A 23,853-nucleotide genomic window follows, 5' to 3' on the forward strand; every position below is an offset into this window, starting at 1 on the left:
TATATATCTCTACTCTACTCTACTTTACTCTAATATATATCACTCTACTGTACTTTACTCTAATATATATCACTCTACTCTACTGTACTTTACTCTAATATGTATCACTCTACTGTACTTTACTCTAATATATATCACTCTACTCTACTCTACTTTACTCTAATATATATCACTCTACTCTACTCTACTTTACTCTAATATATATCACTCTACTCTACTCTACTCTACTTTACTCTAATATATATCACTCTACTCTACTCTACTTTACTCTAATATATATCACTCTACTCTACTCTACTTTACTCTAATATATATCACTCTACTCTACTTTACTCTAATATATATCACTCTACTCTACTCTACTTTACTCTACTCTAATATATATCACTCTACTCTACTTTACTCTAATATATATCACTCTACTCTACTTTACTCTAATATATATCACTCTACTCTACTCTACTTTACTCTAATATATATCACTCTACTCTACTTTACTCTAATATATATCACTCTACTCTACTTTACTCTAATATATATCACTCTACTCTACTTTACTCTAATATATATCACTCTACTCTACTTTACTCTAATATATATCACTCTACTCTACTTTACTCTAATATATATCACTCTGCTCTACTTTACTCTAATATATATTACTCTACTCTACTTTACTTTACTCTAATATATATCACTCTACTCTACTTTACTCTAATATATATCACTCTACTCTACTTTACTCTAATATATATCACTCTACTCTACTTTACTCTAATATATATCACTCTACTCTACTTTACTCTAATATATATCACTCTACTCTACTTTACTCTAATATATATTACTCTACTCTACTTTACTCTACTCTAATATATATCACTCTACTCTACTTTACTCTAATATATATCACTCTACTCTACTTTACTCTACTCTAATATATATCACTCTACTCTACTTTACTCTAATATATATCACTCTACTCTACTCTACTTTACTCTAATATATATCACTCTACTCTACTTTACTCTAATATATATCACTCTACTCTACTCTACTTTACTCTAATATATATCACTCTACTCTACTCTACTTTACTCTAATATATATCACTCTACTCTACTTTACTCTACTCTAATATATATCACTCTACTCTACTCTACTCTAATATATATTACTCTACTCTACTTTACTCTACTCTAATATATATCACTCTACTCTACTTTACTCTAATATATATCACTCTACTCTACTCTACTTTACTCTAATATATATCACTCTACTCTACTCTACTTTACTCTAATATATATCACTCTACTCTACTCTACTTTACTCTAATATATATCACTCTACTCTACTCTACTTTACTCTAATATATATCACTCTACTCTACTCTACTTTACTCTAATATATATCACTCTACTCTACTTTACTCTAATATATATCACTCTACTCTACTTTACTCTAATATATATTACTCTACTCTACTTTACTCTACTCTAATATATATCACTCTACTCTACTTTACTCTAATATATATCACTCTACTCTACTTTACTCTACTCTAATATATATCACTCTACTCTACTTTACTCTAATATATATCACTCTACTCTACTCTACTTTACTCTAATATATATCACTCTACTCTACTTTACTCTAATATATATCACTCTACTCTACTCTACTTTACTCTAATATATATCACTCTACTCTACTTTACTCTAATATATATCACTCTACTCTACTCTACTTTACTCTAATATATATCACTCTACTCTACTTTACTCTAATATATATCACTCTACTCTACTTTACTCTAATATATATCACTCTACTCTACTCTACTTTACTCTAATATATATCACTCTACTCTACTTTACTCTACTCTAATATATATCACTCTACTCTACTCTACTCTAATATATATCACTCTACTCTACTCTACTTTACTCTAATATATATCACTCTACTCTACTCTACTTTACTCTAATATATATCACTCTACTCTACTTTACTCTAATATATATCACTCTACTCTACTCTACTTTACTCTAATATATATCACTCTACTCTACTTTACTCTACTCTAATATATATCACTCTACTCTACTCTACTCTAATATATATCACTCTACTCTACTCTACTCTAATATATATCACTCTACTCTACTTTACTCTAATATATATCACTCTACTCTACTTTACTCTAATATATATCACTCTACTCTACTCTACTTTACTCTAATATATATCACTCTACTCTACTCTACTTTACTCTAATATATATCACTCTACTCTACTTTACTCTAATATATATCACTCTACTCTACTTTACTCTAATATATATCACTCTACTCTACTCTACTTTACTCTAATATATATCACTCTACTCTACTTTACTCTAATATATATCACTCTACTCTACTTTACTCTAATATATATCACTCTACTCTACTCTACTTTACTCTAATATATATCACTCTACTCTACTTTACTCTACTCTAATATATATCACTCTACTCTACTCTACTCTAATATATATCACTCTACTCTACTCTACTCTAATATATATCACTCTACTCTACTTTACTCTAATATATATCACTCTACTCTCCTTTACTCTAATATATATCACTCTACTCTACTTTAATATATATCACTACTCTACTCTACTTTACTCTAATATATATCACTCTACTCTACTTTACTCTACTCTAATATATATCATTTGCTCTAATTCCATTATCATGCTGCTATAGCAAACTTCATGTTTTCATGACTTCATGTTGCTGCTACTTGTCTACTCTCCCTATTTATTTGTATTTTTTGGGGTATTTATCAGAGGTGGAAAGTAACTAATTACATTTACTTACATTACTGTAATTGAGTAGATTTTATGAGTAATTTGTCATTTTTAAAGTAGTTTTTAAAATAGGTAATTTTACTTTTACTCTAGTTCATTTTAACACAAGTATTTTACTTCACTCCATTGGAAAAGTCACCATTACTGAGTAAAAAATTAAATGCTGGGGGAAAAAAAATTGTCTGAATAAAAAAAAAAGAGTTTTGTTCTCCATGGCAGCGCAGCTAACTGTCTCCATGCAGTGTTTATTACGGTTAGCGGGAGAGACGCTGTGTGAATCAGCTGTGTAGGCTGGGGTCTGTGTGCACGGCTCGGGGAAACTGTCGGTGTCCTGTCAAATTATGCTACCCATCCATATGTGCTTCTTTACGGCACTGCACATGCGCCCGCCAACAGTTTTTTGTATGTTTTCATGTTTTTAATGATACTTCCTTATGTTTTTATTGGGAGCATTAAACAATCTGCTTGGATGATAAAAAAAAACATGTTAATATCAGTTAAAGCAGAGCAATGGCAAATTAAAAAATAATAATGAACTGTAAAACTGTTAAAATACAGTTTATAGTCACATATATGAGCATAACCTTTTAACAGTAAAGAAAAACAATGGATCATAGAAACCTATACCACATGTTCTTGAAAATGTTTTATGGGTTGGTCTGAACTAGGGTTGCAACGGTATGAGGTTTTCACGGTATGATAACCTTCTCAGAAAATACTGCGGTATCACGGTTATCACCGTATCACAGTTAAAAAAAAAAATATATATATATATATATATATATATATATATATATATATATATATATATATATATATATATATATATCACACATACACACACGTTACACACATTACATGTCCTCTAGGAAGTAAAGATCCTGTATTTAAAATATTCAGTTAAATGATTTATTATCTGATAAACTGATCCTGGGTCAGTGTCTGATCAACAACTGTTGTAAACGTCCGTTTTTCTGCCGAGTTGGTATATAACCAGATACTGCAGAAAGAGGGGATTTATTTCTGACATGATCCTCACAACAGAGATTTCTATTTTAAGGCTTTCACACCGAGTCTGGTTTTAACATATGAAAAACAGGCACGTCAGAATGTGAAAATTAACGCATGTAAATGAACGGCGTCTTTCACATCCAGTCCGGCGAGCACCTTTACACGGACACGTGAATCCATCGTAGCACGCACTTCACGCCTGTACCTGCGTGCCCAAATTTCGGATAACTCAGCGCTTTTGCGGGCGCTTACCGCATGGGTTGTGCACGACTACAAAGAGGTTTTATTTAGGTTCAGATTAAAATTATAAACTAAACACATACTTTGCGCTGCACAGCGGGGTGGTGTTCTCGGAGATGGGAGAACAGGTTTGACGTATGTCCACCTTTAGCTGTGACTTTACGGCCACATTGATTACAAATCGGATAACCATCCTCGGGTGCGTTAAATTAAAAATAATTTAATTTAATAATTATTTAATTTATGATTTGTTGTACTTTTTTACATTAAATAAATAAAAGTAACTATGTAACTTTTACTCAAAGTACATTTTAAATTGAGTACTTTTTTACTTTTACTCAAGGAGATTTTTAGATGGGTACTTTTACTTTAACTTGAGTAGAATTTTAGCAAAGTAAAGGTACTTTTACTTATTTACAATTTTTCAGTACTTTTTCCACCTCTGGTATTTATCTTTATCTATTTTGTTATATACTATTTTTATTGTATTCTTTTATTTTAGCATCTTATTTTATCTATATATCTATTTTAACAATTGCTCTGGGGTGTAAACTGGATCGTGAGATCACAATTTCGTTCCACCTCATGTACCACATGTGATGCGAATGACAATAAAATCTCCTTGAATCCTTGAATTTACAAAATTACACTTAAAAAAATCACCAACAAATACAAATAACCTAAATATTGTTTGTGTGATTTATTCTTTTTTTTTTCATTCAGCCAAACACCCGAGTTGCTGTTTTTGCCACTTTCAGAATAAATTTTTAATAATTTCGTTTGCCAGATATTCTCTGCTATCCTCATTTTTTTGTGATATGAAGACAAATCTGTGTTGTATCCTCAGGAAACGGCGAACACGGTGCTGGATATCTTCACTAGGGCGGAGCCGGGGCAGCTCCCTCATGTGGTGAGCAGCTCGTTCATGATGAAGGCCAGTCCTGCCGGTGTTCTGGCTCACCTAGAGCAGCTGGAGGCCTGCGGCGCCCCGTCCGTCACCCTGACCCTGTGCAAGGCCGCCCAGGCCCTGCGCTTAGAGGACCTGCAGCTGTATGAACAGCAGATGGATCGCCATGCTGAGGTACGAGCAGCATTCCCACATTCATAATCTGAGGATTTTTTTTTTTTATTCAGGCAAGTGTTATTTATGTCTGCTCTTGCTGAAACTTGTAATGGAGTTATGGCCAGGGCTGTGTATTGTTCGATATGATCTGTATCACAATGTATGTACAGAGCTCACGATTCAATACATTGTGTGATATAGTGATTCTGTAAGCAAGACGATATACTACGATTGTTTAGATTAAATGACATAAAAAAACACAATCATATTAATAAAGTCTGAGTAAAAGAAAGAACAATGGGATCTGAAGACAAGAATACAATACTGTACTGTTATCTGGTTTGCAGGGTTTAAAGTGGACATGAAACACTTCAAGTATTTAGTATAATTCACAAGATGTATTTTCACTCTAACAAATTTTATAAGTTTAACAGTTGTCAGTGAAGCGGAATTAAAATAATAAGCAATCTAAATGTTATTTTTTAAGTAAGGGCAGCGCCATCTTGTCCCAGCGCTGAAAGTGACGTCACGAGGTTGGTTCCCGAACACCTCACTAACAGAAACTATGAGCCTGCAGTAATTTAGTTCCTCAATAGATAATAAAATCCAAACCAAAAATCAATGCAAAGCGGGGGGCACTTTTGTATTGCCCCTGGGTGCAGTAATACTGGGCATAGTATACTTTTATCGGGTGAAGAATGAGAAAAAGGTTCACTTTCATATCTCGCCTCTTAAGCGGACAGCTGTTCTTCAGCGGTGGCTAGCGGCTAGCTGCAATGCTAGGGGTTAGTAGAGAGCACTTTCTAGACCAGGACTATATGAAGGAGAGGGGTTTGAGTCAGGAGCATTAGCGCCGGACAAATAAGCTGCAGTCCGAGGCTTTTTTCCTCTGGTTTTTATTTTTCCTCTGATCAGCTGGGATGTACAGACCGTCCGACTGAAGGTAACGTTACTATGAGAGCAGCAGCTGTACGAGCCAAACAACGCACTCACCCAGCAGAGCAGCGAGAGGTACCGTTACCGAAAGTCTAGATAAGCTGACAATTAAAAGGTAACATAGCTAGCTACTTATCTAGCTATCTTACCATAGCTAGCCAATGCTAGCTAACTAACTAAAGCTAACTAGATGAAGCTAAGTACCCAGTAAGCTTTCTAACTTCCAAACTGAACGGTGTATCAACCAAACAGCGCCTGGGTGTTTCAATATCCACTTAAATCATGTACGTTTCATTCAGTCTTAATGAACTCTGGACTTTACATGTTAAATAGATAAATGTATATAAACTAGCTGGTTAACTGGATGGCAGTACCTGCTGTTGACGCGCTGCAGGGTTCTGCACGGCTCCAAGTAGAGAGAGAATAGACACTCCCAAAACGTCTCGCTCTCAGAAAAGCATCTAAAAAGTTCTGCTCAGGTTTCTGCAGGAAAGATCTCTGAGTAAATGCTCCACGATAGCCTAGTTCAGCTTCATCTTCATCCATAATCTCCACAAACAACAAGCTCTTTTCCCTAACCGTGAACGCTAGTTATGTACCAACCAACCTCGTGACGTATAATTTAGTATGTAAACATTTTATATAAAAAATTCCCCCCCCAAATAAATTCCATTATATTTAATCCCTTAGAAAATTTGTACAAACTGAAATGTTTCATGTCCCTGTCACATCCTGGTCTCGTCTCGTGTCTGTATGTCTTCCCCACGTGACCTGTGCTCCCCTGTGTCTCCCGTCTCAGTACTTTTCCACCTGTTTCTCATTTGTAGCTCCGCCCCTTCCCCAGGTGTTTCTAACTATAGTGTGTTTCCTGTTTCTTTAAATAGCCTTCCTCTGCCACTTTGTCTCCGTCTGTCTTTGCACCTTCACCTGTCGTTTGTCTCTCTCAGTGTTTAATAGCTTTTCTCAGTGTTTCCTTGTTCTCTCTTAGCCTTGGTTCCTTGTTTATTTCTTGTTTTCTCGTTTATAGTTTATTTCCTTGTTTATTTCTAGTTTCTTGTTTTATTTCTTGTTCCCTAGCTCCCTGTATATACCCTGCTTGTGTTGATTCCTAGTTTATTCCTTGTATATATTCCCTGTTTGTTTATTTATTATCTTTAGTTGGTTTAGTTTAGGTTCTTTGATTTGTTATTGGTTATTTGTGTATCTTTGTTTCATGCTACTTGTTCCTTGTTATTTATTTATTAAATTATTATTTATTTTCACCCTACCTGCACTTGTGTCCGCCTCCTCGTCTCCCTGCCTGGGTATTCCTGACAGTCCCCTTTAAACACAACACTAAATAAATGACCAATAAGTATGAAAATCATAATTGCGTTTTTGAAAAATACAGTATTGCAAAACAAAATATCGCAATACAATATGATTTGATTGATATTATCATCCCCCCCCTCCACACACACTCTGTAATGAAAAATGTAAAGTAAAAATATAGCAGTAAGTTTGGCCTTTGTCTTGTGTTGTGCCTTTGTCTTGACTTTTATTTGATTGTAGATGAACCAAAGATACAGAATCTTATGTGTTATATCCACTGCCACATAAATCATTCCTGCTCTTAACAATAAATGCGACCAAATTTTAATTCATGATTTTGGAAGAAGTAATGTGTCTCAATACTTTCCTTAAATTCATTACAGTGTGCCTGCAGATTTTAAATTTATTGTTGCTCATTTATTTATTAAATGAAAAGCATAGATAAGAAGGTAATAGCAGGTTTTTGCCTGGGCTTCAAGAGTCAAGTGAAGAGGCTTTTATTGTTAAAAGAGGCTTTTTAAAAGTAAAAAATAAGAACGTTAATAAAGGAAATACAGAGGTCTTTCTCTCCCTGGCTGTGTGTGCTGGTTAGATGCTGCAGGTGTACGGCTTCATAGAGGAGCCGAAGCTGCTGGTGCATGGCAGAGGGAAGGCAGTGGTGCCCACACAGCTGGCACAGCACCTGCACGACACCCAGGACGGCCTGCTGGTGGCTGCAGTGGTAGCACTGCATGAGAACAGCAAGGTGAAGCTGGAAGAAGCTGACCTATTCTTTCAGGTATACACTCCTGAACTATCTCAGACAGAAAAACTAAATCTTTAAATGTCCTTTTCTCTGTTTCGCGTTCACTCTCCATGATCAAGCAGCTGAGAAAGTTTAGTTTAGTTACCACTCAATTCTTCAACGTCTGCCTTCAGAGCGCTGATTTGCTGCTGGGAAATTCAGAAAAAAATCTGATTGGTTGTTGCATGGTTGTGGAGAGACATGCCGAGAGAAGTATATATATAATATACTTCTCTTGGTGTAACAGTACAGAAAATTCACGGTTCGGTTCACACCTCGGTATAAACCCCACGGTTCGGTACGTTTACGCTATGTTTTTGGTACGGTTGGTGTAAAAATAAACTTTATTAACTTTATAATAACAATGAATCTTCATTATAATCATGTTTAGTTTTTTGTGATGTAATATTGTAATGGGGCTCGAGCTCTTTTATTAAACGCTTGAAACCAGGGTTCTCTTCTACTGTCATCATGAGAGACTCCATCTTTTAGATCTTGTTGGAACAAATAAATAATGAACCTGATTATGGCACTTTATTAAAACAAAAACAACAGCATTACCTTAACTAATTAAACTACAAATATTTAATATTCCTACCTACCATGTATTCTGCATGCGTTTACACGAACCGAGCCGTGACCCCCGTACCATGACGGTTCGTAAAGAATACACCTACCCTTACACCCCTCATATATATATATATATATACTTACAGGGGTCGGACAATGAAACTGAAACACCTGTCATTTTAGTGTGGGAGGTTTCATGGCTGAATTGGAGCAGCCTGGTGATCAATCTTCATTAATTGCACATTGCACCAGTAAGAGCAGAGTGTGAATGTTCAATTAGCAGGGTAAGAGCACAGTTCTGCATTAAATATTGCAATGCACACAACATTATGTGTGACATACCAGAGTTCAAAAGAGGACAAATTGTTGGTGCACGTCTTGCTGGAGCATCTGTGACCAAGACAGCAAGTCTTTGTGATGCATCAAGAGCCACGGTATCCAGGGTAATGTCAGCATACCACCAAGAAGGACCAACCACATCCAACAGGATTAACTGTGGACGCTGTAAGAGGAATGAAAGGGATGTTGGGGTGCTAACCCGGATTGTATCCAAAAAACATAAAACCACGGCTGATCAAATCACGCAGAATTCAATGTGCACCTCAACTCTCCTGTTTCCACCAGAACTGTCCGTCACCACAATACATTATTGTGCTCTAAAACCAGGTGTTTCAGTTTCATTGTCCAACCCCTGTATTTCTGCATATCTATGATATACTGCTATTATGTGTTATAACTCACTGTATGACTGTTTATCAGGGGTTGTGTAAGGACAGTGTGGACAGTCAGAGCACTCCTCAGCTTCTGGTGGATTTCTGGGAGGCTCTGCTGGTGGCCTCGTCTCAGGAAGCGATCATCCACGAACTCCTGTTCCGCCTCACCTCCGTCTACATCGACCGCATCACCCGCAGAGACTCCTCCGGAATCAGAGCTCTCAAAACTGCAGACGATCTGGTGAGCCCAGTCCACAGGTCCACAAGATAATGCTGTTATCTAATGCTTTAATATTCAACCTGTAATGTAGATCAGTTAATACACATAGATTTTTACCAATTTTATTTTGTGTTGAACCTGCAATGCATAAATACCAAAAGTCTGGTATCAAAAACAATCATGAGAGAATAATCGATTATGATATATTTAGTGAAAATGCTCAGAAAATAAGCTATTATTACATCATATTCAATATAATCGTGAGATAAAAAGCCATTGAAATAATATTCCCTTATAATTGAGACAACAAGACTTTAATACATAATATCCTGTCCAGATCATAAGAATAAGCTATTATGAAACATTTAATGAAAATACTAATTGCTGGCTCTATGATCAGGAGATTGCTGGATCGAATCCCTTCTGCTGGAGCCCTGAGAGAGCACAATTGCCCTTTAGCTCTCTGGGTGGGTACAGTACAGTAGATGGCACTCTTTCCCCTCATCACTCCTAGGGTGATGTGGATCAGCACAAGGCTGCGTCTGTGAGCTGATGTATCAGAACCGAGTCGCTGTGCTTTCCTCCGAGCGTTAGCGCTGTGATGCTTCTCGGAAATGCTACAGCATCAGCAGCAGCTTGAAAAGGAGATGGAGTCTGACTTTACATGTATCGGAGGAGGCGTGTGCTGGTCTTCACCCTCCTGGTGTTGGGGCATTTCTAGTTATGAGGGATATACAACTGAGCAGCAGCTGATTTGGTGCGAGATTGAAAAAAATGGGACAAAATTAGAAATTGTTCCTGTTAGTCTGTGAATCAGTCTTAATCCTGTGCATGTGTGCAGCAACATCTGCCTTGTTGTTTGATCAGTGCTGCAGGTGTGATGGTTAATCTGTCCTGTATTATCAGATTAACTCCTGCTCTCACTACGGACCGCTGTTCCCGTGGGTGAGCATCCTGACTCCCACCCACTTCAACATCACCCACGATCACCAGGAGGACCTTCAGAAACTACAGGTCTGCACACACACACTGCTCACGAGTCAATTGGCACTTAGATTACTGAAAAATGTTTAATTCTAGCCTAGTTTTTATTTTTCACACTATAAGGCGCACTGGATTATAAAACGCACTACTAATTAGTGCTGGGCGATATGGGAAAAATCATAAATCACAATATGGAATTTTTTAGATCACGATAATGATATATAACACGACATACCACATTTATATAAATAATAAGGGTATTCAATCTGCAATTTCAGTTCGTTTTAGTTTTTATTAGTTTCAGTTATAGAGAACTTTCACTTTCAGTTTTCGTTATTTCCTTCATTTTCGTTAACCATAATACTTGGTTACTTATGGTGATTATCATACCATAGCTTTATATAAAATAAAAATAGTATTAAAAAACAGATGACTACATCACAGACTATTTAAAAGAATGGAAAATGAATAACAATAATAATATAGTTTGTCTGCCCGAGCTCATCCGCGCGTTTGATACAGCTATTAAATTAATAAATCAACATTTATTAAAAAGACCAGTGAGACGTTCTGTATGCTAAATAAAAAAGAAGGCAGCAACAAGCTAAGAAGCTAATAAGCTAATAACAACATTTAACAAAAACAACTAAACTGAGCTCAAAATGCTAAAATAAATATAACCTAATGAATTCTGAAAGATCAAAACGAAATAGTGAACACTCAAAGCAGCAGCTTAAAGACGCAGCACCTATAGAACAGAAGGAGCAGCGGCAGCGTGACGGTTCTAGTGAAATAATTAAAATGTAAAAATACACAACAGAGCGCCGTGTACCACATAAAATCAGTCCAAGATCTTCACCAAAAATAGAAAACCATGATAGAAACCCAACCCTAACTCCAGTACATTTTATCCTAGCCTACTTTATCGTTTCTACAGTAACTTCATCAATTATTCATGCAAATATATAGAGATGATATAAGGTAAGTAGCACAATAGACACTTTTCTATCGTTCCCACAATATTTATCGTCATATCTCATGGAACTACTACCAATAAATGTCTATTTTCATACATAAGGCTGCACTGGATTATAAGGCGCATTATGTGAGGGGTGTCCCCATGTTTCCCTTCTAGTTCAGCAGGTCTCGCCACTGGGTGACGAAACCTGTAAAGCTTAGCTAAGCTAAGTACACAAAACTTTAATTCTTAAAGAAGGAGTGTTCAGGTAAGCCAAGGTGATTTTAGCTAGCGGTTTGTCCCATGTAGCTTGTTCTAAACGGTAAACACGCAGACTAAAGTCCAATATACTCACCTCTGAACAGCGAAAGATCTAGCGCTTAACGTGATTAGTGGATAATGCTAATACTGCTCCAGTTTGGTGCTGCAGAACTAAACTGTAACTCCTGTATAACTCTGTACTTCAGCAGATTGTTTTTACTGCTTCTTAATACCCGAATGATAGAATTCTTAGATAAGGGCGTACTGATGATTTTGGAAAAAAATTAAAGAATTTTAGTTGCGTCTTTTAGTGCAGAAAATACATTATATAGAAATAAGTCATTAAGTCTGTGAAATGCACATGTTGTCTGTCTATCTGCCATAAATACCATGCTTTTAATCTCATGTGTTGCAGTCTCTACTCTGTGGCCCGACGCTGGACGTGTCCTCCATCCTGCCTCTGCTGGAGCAGCTGCCGGACACAGATAACGCTGGCCTGAGCGTTCACGTTCTCTGTGCCACCAAGCTGGGCAAACATGAGAGCTCCATAGAGCGACTGTTGGACTGCTGTCCGCAGGCCATCATACCTTACGCCAACCATGAGCTGCAAAATGACAAACTGGTAAATCTCCAACACTTCTTTTGCCACCTCCTTCCACTTAATGTCACGTCAGACTATCTCCTGAATGTGTCTGTATTCAGGAGATCAGTGAGCATGAAGGCATGAACCACAAACCCTTTTTTTACCAGTGGGAAAACGAATTTATCAGCAGGATCAGTTAATACTTAATAATGCATTATTACCCACATGTTAAATATATCATGCTTTCTGGATTAAAGTGCTGCTTATCTATAGCTTATATTGTTGCTTTTTGTTGATTTTTGATTGTAGTAACAGTAAAAACATAAGTATAAATGTAAAACGTAACATTTTTATTTAAAGACAAATCACATTATACGACTGTAAACAAACTGCAGACACACCTAGTGCTGATTATATAAAAATAATACAAAACGTATACATTACAGCTGTGGTAGCCTACAAATAAGTTTTTCTCATTATATATTGTCCCAGACATAGTTGTGATACATGATATTATTAAATGCCATTTTAGGAGTATTTTATGACACTGAAATCAGGCATAGTATAGTATAATAGTATCAATTCATATGTATTTCAGTTTGTAGTTTTGATAGAAGTAAACAGTTAATGGGCATTGAAGTGTAATGAAGTGTAATTTTTTATACATAGGTGTATGTGGATTGGTGATTAAAAAGAACTGGAAAAAAATCAGATACTAGAATTAAAATATAAGAAAATGTCAATATCCTATATACTAGTGCATCTCAAAAAGATTATCATTGAAAAGTTACTTTTATTTCAGTAATTCAGTTCAAAATGTGAAACTCATATATTATATAGATGTATTAAACACACAGTGATCTATTTTGTGTTTATTTTGTGTTTACTGTTCATGATTATGGTTTACAGCCAATAAAAACCCAAAGATCAGTGTCTCAGAAAATGAGAATATTATATAAAACCAATTGGTACTTTTGGCAGTGTGGGCAGTGTGCCATGTCCTGCTGGAAAATGAAATCCGCATCTCCATAAAAGTTGTCAGCAGCAGAGGGAAGCATGAAGTGCTGTAAGATTTAGTGTGAAAACAAAACTGCACTGACTTTAGACTTGATAATAAAACACAGTGGATCAACACCAGCAGATGACATGTCTCTCTAAACCATCACTGATTGGTGGAAACTTCACACTAGACCTCAAGCAGTTTGGACTGTGTGTCTCCACTCTTCCTCCAGACTCTGATCCCTTGATTTACAAATGAAATGTAAAATGTACTGATGATCAGTGATGGTTTGGAGAGACATGTCTGTCATCTGCTGGTGTTGATCCACTGTGTTTTATTATCAAGTCTGAAGTCAGTGCAGTTTTGTTTGGCCGAAAAAATCTTACAGCACTTCATGCTTCTTCCCTCTGCTACTGACAACTTTTATGGAGATGTATATTTCATTTTCCAGTAGGATTTGTCACACTGCCCATACTGCCAAAAATAACAATTGGTCTTATATAATATTGTAATTTTCTAATTTTCCCGTTTTTACTTTGGTGGTGTTGTGTACAGGTTCTTTGGTGGCAGAAGCTGTTTCCTGAGCTGTGTGAGAGGACTCGAGTTTCTTCAGGAGAGAACATGATTCTTCTCGCTGCTCTTAAAGGTAACTATTTCTGTGTTTTGTTGGGTTATTGTACAGTTGTGTGAGAGACAGGGTCAGACAGTGTGAGAGTGTGACAGCGTCCAAATTCCACTCAGCATACATTATGAATATGGAAAATATAGAATACACACCACACTGCAGGACTTTACACCAGTACTAAATTAAAAAGCTTGTATTCAAACCACTCAGTGTTTCTAAAGACATATCCATATCTGGTCACAGGAGGGAGCTGCTGCAGCATCAAAAGATTATAAAAAACTTAAATTTAAAGTTTTAAAGAAACCAAAAACATAAACCAAATAAGTGGGCGTAGCTGATTAAAGTGGCTTTTGTACAGTGACACTGAAACTCTGCGGTATCCCTTGTGGTGATTCTGTGGTGCTGAGATAAAACCGAATCTTCATGTAAGGTGCTCACTGCAAAAATCCATTGGCAAAAACTAGACAGAATGCATGCAAATTAAGACAATTCTATGTATAATAAGCAAACAAATCTGCCAATGGGGTAAGCAAAATTTTATTAGTAATATTTCTTACAAAAAGCAATGGCAAAGTCTCAAAATGAGTGAAGTAACACATAAATCAAGCAAAAAAGTCACTGTTTTTTTGGTCTTTGGACACAAGAATCAGAATAACTTGATTGCTGTTTAATTGTGTTTATTGTGAGTTCAAATTATTTAAAATAAGGTACAAATTTTAAGTAAGAATGATTAAGATAATTATCCCTAAAATAAGCAAAATAATCTAACACTTACACAATGCTTCAGCCCGGAGTGGCTAATCAGGAGATTCAGGAGGATTCCCGATGGGCCGGCTCATGTCAATCTTAAGTTTGGGCCGGTTGGATGGGAAAAAATATTTTGACACTTATCTGTCCCTTATCTAATCTTATTCTTGCATTAATTTCCAGTAAACTACGTAAGCATTCTCTATTCATCTGACAGCACAGCCTTTACTTCACAGAAGATTAGATGGGTTCAACCATCTGAGGGAATTCTCCCCTCCCAAATGTTTGAGTTGGTTGTGCTCACAAGTGGTCTTTTCTGGAGCAATAAAATTAAATACAGATACAAATACAAATTAAATACTGACGAAGCTTCAGTCGGCTGACGGCCAGGTAGAGCCCAAAAGGCCAGATAAAATAAAGGAAAGAAGATGGAAGAAGAAGCTGCCAAATGTGCAAAATTAACAAACATATTTTCCAGAGGACAGACTCCAGCTGCAGCCGGTAAACAGAGATATGGAAATAATCTTAAATCGTCAGCTATTGCACAAAGTTTGCAATGTCGACTTAGCGTAGTTTATTTTGTAGAGCTTAATACACATCATAACCTCTTAACACGCCCTGGCCCGTCATTTATGAATAATTATAGACACCCGATATGCCATTTTAAAGCTTAGAAATTCAGTTATCTAGCCTATTTAGCTGTATATCCTTTCAGATAGCCCCCACGCTGCGCTCACCTCAGAATCCTGTTTTAAACAGCACTTCACAAACCAGCAGATCCAACAAACCAGACTCCAGTAATCCTCATTTATCTCCCAACAGTGCTTAAAGAAATTTGAGCCATAAAAAATTAATATCTATTTTAATCTGCTGTAACACAACTTCCCTTTAAGCAACCCGTATATAACTTATATGGATGAAAAGCTTAAAGTCTCACTTTAAAGCAAAATATAGAGCTGCAAAACCACTTCATCTATATAAATATTTCATTTTATGGATCTGAAAATAAAAAAAATTAAATAGAAAATCTGAAAAGCGCTTAAAAAATGTCCTGTTTTTTTAACCATATTTTGACCGTTACATGTTCAATTAAATCATTTTAAGTGTTTTAAATTAATTTTGTAAATGCTATGTAATATTAATTCATAAAATTACATTTTTAACTTTTAAATCTTTATCTGATTTAAATTTGAATGAAACATGTTTAAGTGAAGGGTGTTCTGTTAACTTACCAACGTATACTTGAACTTATATGCAATAAAAAGGCATTGTAAGAGCTAGCTGCTCTTTCATTTATTCAAATTCCTCCTCCATGGAAAAAGTGGGCCGGATTTGGACATGAAACTCCCGGGCTGAAAAAGGGCCCCACTCCGGCCCTGCAGTGCTTAGTAAGACAAAAAGTCTTATCAGAGGAGAAAAGAAGATTTATTGCCGTAAATTTAGAAAATTTCACTTGTTACATTTAGTTTTTAGTGCATGAGCGCCAGTTTAGGATGTGAATTGTTCTTTAGACAAATGTTGGGTATTAGTAACAATAAAAAGATAAAAATTTAAAAATAAAAATTGGACTTGGTCCACTTTTACCTGCTGTGTGAACATGAATGACGATTAACAGAATAGCATCTAGATTCAGTCTCTTATTCCCTCTCCTCCACGCATGCTGAGATCATGTAACCTGTTGCTGTTTCTTGTTTTTGTTTGTTTTAACAGAGACTCTGGTGGTGGTGGCAATGGAACTAAACCCTTTAGAGTTTTTGGACTTGCTGCCGGACGATGGGACTGCACACTTCTTCCTGCCTCATCTTCTGGAATGCAGTCATAAAAATTTGCGTACTTGAGATTCTGCCATTGTTCCCGTATTGCTAGACAATCAGTCAGTAACATAAAGTACCAAAAAAGAAGAGTATCATAACACTAAAGGCCAGGGTGTATTTACTGATACATGTGGTTTAAATGGAAATGAAAATAGAAATCATTAGGTACTAACCAGTGCACAATCTTTGTCTTCACTGTCCACCTTATTCTACACAACGACAAGGAGGAGGACATCCATTAAAATATATTATAACCACAGTGATGATAAATATACTAATTGAGTAATATAGTATACCAAACTGTATTTTTTGCACTATAAGGTGCACTTAAAATCCTTAATTTTGTCAAAAATCATCAGTGCACATTATAATCTGCTGCTCCTTATGTATGAATGTTATCAGTCAGGTATTAAGGAGCAGTAAAGCCTCTCTGCTCAAGTACAGAGTTATACAGTAGCTTCAGTTTAGTTACTCCAGCACCGAGGCTGGAGCAGTATTAGCATTAGCCACTAACTGCACTAAGCGCTAGATCTTTCACCATTCAGAGGTGAGTATATTTTAGACTGTAGGCTGTGTGTTTACTGTATTAAAATAAGCTACATGGAACGAACCGCTAGCTAATATCACCCTGTCTTACCGGAACACTCAGGGTTCCTCAGTGTAGTGCAGTCAGGTGGCATTACAAATACAAATACAAATGCTGCAGTTTTACTGGAAATCTGGAAATGTAAGCTTACTATAAATAAGTGCTTTACTTACCCAAATAAACAGTTTTTAACAGAGAAATCTGTTTAGATTAACATCCAGCTCTTGTTTGACTTAAAAAGGAGTTTTTTTTTCTTAAGAATGACAGTTTTGTTTATTTAATTTAGCCTTGAAGTTCTCGCCACCCAGTGTTCTTATGTAAGAAAATAGACCAGAAAATAGAATTTCTTTAATGGTGCGCAATGTTAACAAACATTGCTGAGTGTTGAGAAGCCCCATTTATCTCACTTTCACTGCTTTCCAAAGAGGGTGAGCTGTATGGAGCTAAATTAGTGCCAAAACTACGCAAATAAAGAAACGTATTTTATAAATATGAAACTACTTGCAAACAAACACAAATACAAAATGTAATTATCTAGCACACAGGGTGTGTTTTACAAACACAAAAACTGATGGTTGTAAATATATACGTGAACTTCAAATAAATACACAGCTGTTTTCACACTGTTTGGCACACTTTTAGCAGAGTCGCAAACTCTGAAATACTTTGTATTATGCTTTATCTATCTATCTATCTATCTATCTATCTATCTATCTATCTATCTATCTATCTATCTATCTATCTATCTATCTATCTATCTATCTATCTATCTATCTATCTATCTATCTATCTATCTATCTATCTATCTATCTTGTGGTGTGAGGAGGCGGGGGAGTTGTGGGTCCGCCCCACGCAGGAGCGCTCAGCCCTGTCTGTCCCAGCTGGTCTGCATCAGGACTGATTAAACAGCCAGCTGGGACAGGCATATAAACTCAGCCTCAGCCCTCACTGGAGGAGGACTTTTGACTGGGGAGCTGAGAGCTGAGGCCGCACGGACCTTTAAAAGTAAGACTAAGTGAACTCTAGAGAACTCTAGAACCAAATAAAGGTACGTTTGAGTTCATTTACTCCCCGTGTCTGTGTTCTCTGTGTGCTTCCTCCTTCCTCCTTCCTGTAATGTGTAACAGCTTCCTATATCATAATTACATCTCTGCTGTTTGTAACAAACCTTACCGTGTGTAAATCGGGTATAAAACGGTAGAGTTGTGATTATAATAGATGTTTTAAACACTTTAATCAGTGTAAATTAATGCACTGGGGAGCGCTGGACAGGAGAGCTTGCTTTGCTGTGCAGCCACCTCACCTAAAGTGTCCCACAGCGCCACCTGCTGTTCTGGGGCGATGCATTTGTACGAGGGTTGGGAGTATTTGTTAGAAAATCTCAACACGAGTTTGCAACTCTGCTAAAAGTGTGCCAAAAGTCACGAGATTTATAAATGGGCTGTGCGTGTTCGTGAATCATGAAACGGTAATGTTTGAAATTCATGTTTAACTTGTTATTTATTGCTTTTTGCATTTGTAAAACGTGTTTATTAGTTTGTTAAGAGCAATGCATTAGAAAGTTTACGTATATATTTACAACCATCAGGTTTTGTGTTAGATAGTGGAGTTTTGTATTTGTAAAACGTGTTGTGTTTGTTTGCAAGTAGTATCATATTTACAGAATACGTTTTCTTTATTTGTGTAGTTTTGGCACTAGTTTAGTTCCATAGAGCTGCGTCTGTGGCTAAATCCACCCATTCCTTACTAGAACATCCTAAACCCAGAGAAATGTCTTGATTCTGAAGCTCCAGTGAAGCTTGTAAGTTTTCCCCACTTTGCACAACCCAGCTCTTATGATAACATGTTTTTCAGTAGCTCTACAGCACCTGATGTGTCTTCTTCACCAAAGCCTTATAAACGATTTCCCCTTTACCGAATGGTAAGATCTGATGTATAGACATTTGGGTGGATGTTCTAAATGAAAGGAGAACTCCGGTGTGAAATTGGGTGCAGTAAAACATGATAGAGTACTAAGCTTTATTAAATAGCCCAACCCTGTTCTCCTGCAGCTTTCTGAGAGCAATTTTATTCAGTTTGTCCAAACACCTTTTAGACTGGGTGATATGGGGCATATTCTTGCCCCTGCAGATACATTGCTTTTTACACAGTTTTTACAATTTTACACTTTACAACTTTACAAGTTCACAGCACTCTCTGATCTTTGTGTGTTGTTAGTGGAGGTGGAAAAAGTACTGAAAATTTTTAATTAAGTAAAATTACCTTTACTTTGCTAAAATTCTACTCAAGTAAAAACCCATCTAAAAATTTACTTGAGTAAAAGTAAAAAAGTACTCAATTTAAAATTGAGTTGTTTGCAGTTAAATTCAATTCAATAAAAGTACTCATAGACAAGTGTCACAAAACTACAGTGTCTTGAATACGTATTTATACTCATTAAACCAAATTTTAGTTGTTATAGAAACAGGGGTCTGAATATAAATGCATGCCACACTTTCCAAATGTGTATTTATTGAATTTTTTTAAAACTATGTTTTATTTAATTACTTCATAATTATTTGCTACTTCGTGTTTGTCCATCACATAAAATAAGTTTGTGGGTATAAAGAAAAAATGTAGAAAGGGTTTGGAGGCTTTTTTAAAAACACTGTATACCAGTGGCGTGCAGTTAATATAGTGGGTACCCCTTCTGCATTGTCCATTATTACAGACGATATAAGCTCTTAACCAATTAACTGCTTCTAAAAATTAACCCTCACTTCTTTTTAAAGAGCTTAATTGTAAAAATAAACTGATGTTCTAAAACTTTTGACTGGTAGTGTTTGTATATGAAACTGTTCTAGTTTACTATCTCTCCCCTTTAATTTCCTTTTTATTGTTTATAATTTAATTTTTTTTTTAATTTTACAGAATGATGTGTTATGGTATAATGTGGATCAGGTTTATTATAGTTTAAAGCACTTGGGCGGTGATAAAGCACGGTGGCTTTAGTGGTTAGCACGTTCGGCTCCCAGCACTGGGGTCTTGGGTTCAAGTCTTTATCTGGGTGGAGTTTTCATGTTCTCCCCGGGTCTGCGTGGGTTTCCTCCCACAGTCCAAAAACATGGAGATCAGGTAAATTGGTAAAATTTTTAATTCTCTAAATTGATCTGGTAAATTAAATACTCTAAATTGATCCGGTGTGTTTGTAAATGTATGCATGACTGTGCCCAGATATGTATTGGCACTGGTTCTGGGTAAATGCTGTAGTTAATGATGCAGTCCTCCAGGTGGACGGTTGTTTCTGGTTGAGAGTACGCTGTGCGCTATTGGCTGCTGTTTCTCACCGGTGTGTGGATGAGTGTTGATGTGTAATGTGCTTGTGTGTAAACACGTGTAAAATGTAAAGCATCCTTGGGTTTCTAGAAAGGCGCTATATAAGTTGAACTTCATTCATTCATTCATTCATTCATTCATTATCTGCATTGTAAATTTTAAATTGTGTAAAAAAGAGCATGCTATCAATAAATGCAAATGTTGTCCTTTCATTTCAGACCTTCCATTTTTAACACTTTCAGACAGTAAACAAATTCATGTTTAAATGCATTTATTTATAAATTGTTTACTGTAGGTTTTTTCTCATCAGTCATCACTTCCTCTCGTATATCAGCCGGGGAACAAACCGAGGAAGCCCTTTCGACCTGTAAAAAGACACACAGACACATTAGATGGAATATCCTGCTTTAAGTGTTACTTAAAATATACAGCTGAGACTGGAAGTTACATAAACTCATCCTAGACAGGAATGTTAAAGCATTCTGGGGCTTATTAATAAAATATATGGTAACACTTTATTTTAAGGAACACAAATTAGGCGCTTATTAGCGTCTTATTATTTGCTTAATAAAACCTTAATTAGACATTTGTAAATGATTTATTCACTACTTATTAGGCTTTATTCTCTGTTAGTGTTGTCGGTGCTTAATTAGCGACCTGTTATGTGGAAATGCTTAATAATGGCTGTATTAGTTCTTATAGAGCACAATAAACAGTGGCGTTACATCTAACAGAAAATAAAACTGCTTGAATTCAATAGAGAATAAATGTGCTAAAATGTGTTTTATGTTAATTCATTAGGATTCAATTGCATTTTTGACATTCAACTTCTGTACATGGGAGGTTGAACACAGTTCCTTTTAGTGTCTAATTAGTGATGAACAGAACCTCAGTTTAGAATATGAAGAACTTCTGGTTCTATTAGTGACTTATTAAGCTCGTATTAGCGTATTATATGTGATGGAGATTGACTTATTAAATGTTTATTTTGTGCTTTTTAGTGTCTAATTCGTGATGAACAGAAGCTTACTTTAGAATATGGTACACATCATGGTGTATTAGTGACTTATTAACCCCTTATTAACTCAATAAACTCCACCACAGCCATAACCTTACCAAACTCACATAGACCAATCAAACTGCTACCAATTATAATATCATTAATAACATGTAGAATTAGCTAATAGTTAATGCTTAATAACCTGCTTAACAGGGTGCTAACTATAATAACTATTTATTGTGCTCTATAAGGAATAATACAGCCATTATTATTAGTTTGTACTTTAATTTTTTTGAGGTTTTCTAAAATATCTTTCTGTGCTGGTGCAGACATGATTCTGTTTCGACAGTTTCTGTTTCCATTTGTAGTGTTGCTTAATCAGAAAGTGCAACAGAGCATATTAGCTAACTAAATGCTACATGGGCGGCTGTGTGTTGTAAGCCCTGTATAACATTACTATCAGCATGGTATAATGTAGACAAGTGGGCTTCTCCACTGCTGCTAATACTGTGCTTGTAATGGCGAGCAGCCTTGTCCAACGCTGATAAAGTCGCATTAGCAATGTTTTTTAATATTATTGAACATTTTATTTCAGTAATTTAGTTTAAAATGTGAAGCTCATATATTATATATACAGTATTATAGAAAATGAGAATTAACCGAGCTTTCAGACCTCAAATAATGCAAAGAAAACAAGTTCATATTCATGAAGTTTAAAGAGCTCAGAAATCAATATTTGTTTTTTAATCACAGTTTTCATGCATCTTTACACATTCTCCTCCACCAGTCTTACACACTGCTTTTGGATAACTTTATGCTGCTTTACTCCTGATGCAAAAATTCAAGCAGTTCAGTTTGGTGGTTTGATGGCTTGTGATCATCCATCTTCCTCTTGATTCCTCATCATTTTTAGGTGGTCTATTATTTATTTTATTGTTGATAATTATGGTTTACAGCCAATGAAAACACAAAACTCAGTCTCTCAGAAAATGTTAATATTATACAAAACCAATTGGTACTTTTGGCAGTGTGGGCAGTGTGCCAAATCCTGCTGGAAAATGAAATCCGCATCTCTATAAAAGTTGTCAGCAGAGGGAAGCATGAAGTGCTGTTAGATTTTGTGGGAAAACAAAACTGCACTGACTTTAGACTTGATAATAAAACACAGTGGATCAACACCAGCAGATGACAGACATGTCTCTCTAAATCATCACTGATTGGTGGATTCACACTAGACCTCGAGCAGTTTGGACTGTGTGTCTCTCCACTCTTCCTCCAGACTCTGATCCCTTGATTTACAAATGAAATGTAAAATAAACTGAGTTCACCCAGCATTACGTTCCCTCTCACACTCACCCTCTTTATCCTGCACGGTGTAAGTGGCCTCCATGCCCGACATCACGTGGTCAGTGACGTGGCAGTGCAGGAGCCAGGTGCCAGGGTACTGAGGGCGCATCACCACCGTCTGGAAGGTTCCCGGGAACAGATCAAACACATCTGCACGATGGACGCCACTTTGCTAGGGTTACACAGAATTGCAGATTACTATAGATGGTCTGGAAATGTTACACAAATGTCTGTTTATATGCACATGTAGGTATGAATGTTTATTTGTCTCCTTACAGAATAACTGTTAAAGATAAAATAATAATTGAGTCGAGTGGTCCAGCGGTCTAAAGCGCTGCCACTATGAGCGGGAGGTCGCCGGTTTGAACCAGTTTGAACCCCCGCTGATGCAGCTTTGCCATCAAGCTGCCGGCGCTCAGAGGGAGCACAATTGGCCCTGCTCCCTCCGGGTGGGTAGATGGCGCTCTCTCCCCACATCACTCCTAGGGTAATGTTCACAGCACAGGGCGTCTGTGAGCTGATGTATCAGAACCGAGTCACTGTGCTTTCCTCCGAGCGTTAGCGCTGTGATGCTGTTCGGTAATGCTGCATCAGCAGCAGCTCGAAAAGAAGCAGTGTCTGACTTCACATGTATCAGAGGAAGCATGTGTTAGTCTTCACCCTCCTGGTGTGTTGGGGCATCACTTGTGATAGGGGGAGTCCTAATAAGTGGGTTTGGTTATTGGCTGTGTAAATTGGGGAGAAAATGGGAAAATGTTTTAAATAAAATTACAATAAAAAAGATATAATAATAATAATATTACTTAATAAAAAATAAAAACTGTGAGCGTGTGTAAAATGCACTCAAAACATTATATGATATAAGTACTTTTTGGTACTCAAGAGTACACTCTTCATAATTGTACCCTCAAAGGTATAA

At 36.3% G+C, this 23,853-nt stretch overlaps 2 protein-coding genes across 3 annotated transcripts in view; one reads left to right on the forward strand and one right to left on the reverse strand.

Moving 5' to 3' along the window:
- hps3 (HPS3 biogenesis of lysosomal organelles complex 2 subunit 1) overlaps nt 1–20,799 on the forward strand; it is a 55,726-nt gene extending 34,927 nt beyond the window's left edge. For both annotated transcript variants that reach the window (XM_049465699.1, XM_049465700.1), the window contains 7 exons: nt 4,965–5,198; nt 8,020–8,205; nt 9,541–9,735; nt 10,621–10,728; nt 12,333–12,539; nt 14,056–14,146; nt 16,583–20,799. In XM_049465699.1, coding sequence (XP_049321656.1) covers nt 4,965–5,198; nt 8,020–8,205; nt 9,541–9,735; nt 10,621–10,728; nt 12,333–12,539; nt 14,056–14,146; nt 16,583–16,710 — 1,149 coding nt within the window. In that variant the 3' untranslated portion in view covers nt 16,711–20,799. The remainder of the gene's footprint in view (nt 1–4,964; nt 5,199–8,019; nt 8,206–9,540; nt 9,736–10,620; nt 10,729–12,332; nt 12,540–14,055; nt 14,147–16,582) is intronic.
- Nucleotides 20,800–20,841: 42 nt separating this feature from the next.
- LOC103036101 (ceruloplasmin) overlaps nt 20,842–23,853 on the reverse strand; it is a 56,726-nt gene continuing 53,714 nt past the window's right edge. Inside the window, exons 19-20 of the mRNA XM_022669471.2 lie at nt 22,944–23,106; nt 20,842–20,952 (exon numbers count right to left, since the gene is read on the reverse strand). Coding sequence (XP_022525192.2) covers nt 20,918–20,952; nt 22,944–23,106 — 198 coding nt within the window. The 3' untranslated portion in view covers nt 20,842–20,917. The remainder of the gene's footprint in view (nt 20,953–22,943; nt 23,107–23,853) is intronic.

This window comes from Astyanax mexicanus, chromosome 16, assembly GCF_023375975.1.
Source record: "Astyanax mexicanus isolate ESR-SI-001 chromosome 16, AstMex3_surface, whole genome shotgun sequence".
Taxonomy (NCBI): domain Eukaryota; kingdom Metazoa; phylum Chordata; class Actinopteri; order Characiformes; family Acestrorhamphidae; genus Astyanax; species Astyanax mexicanus.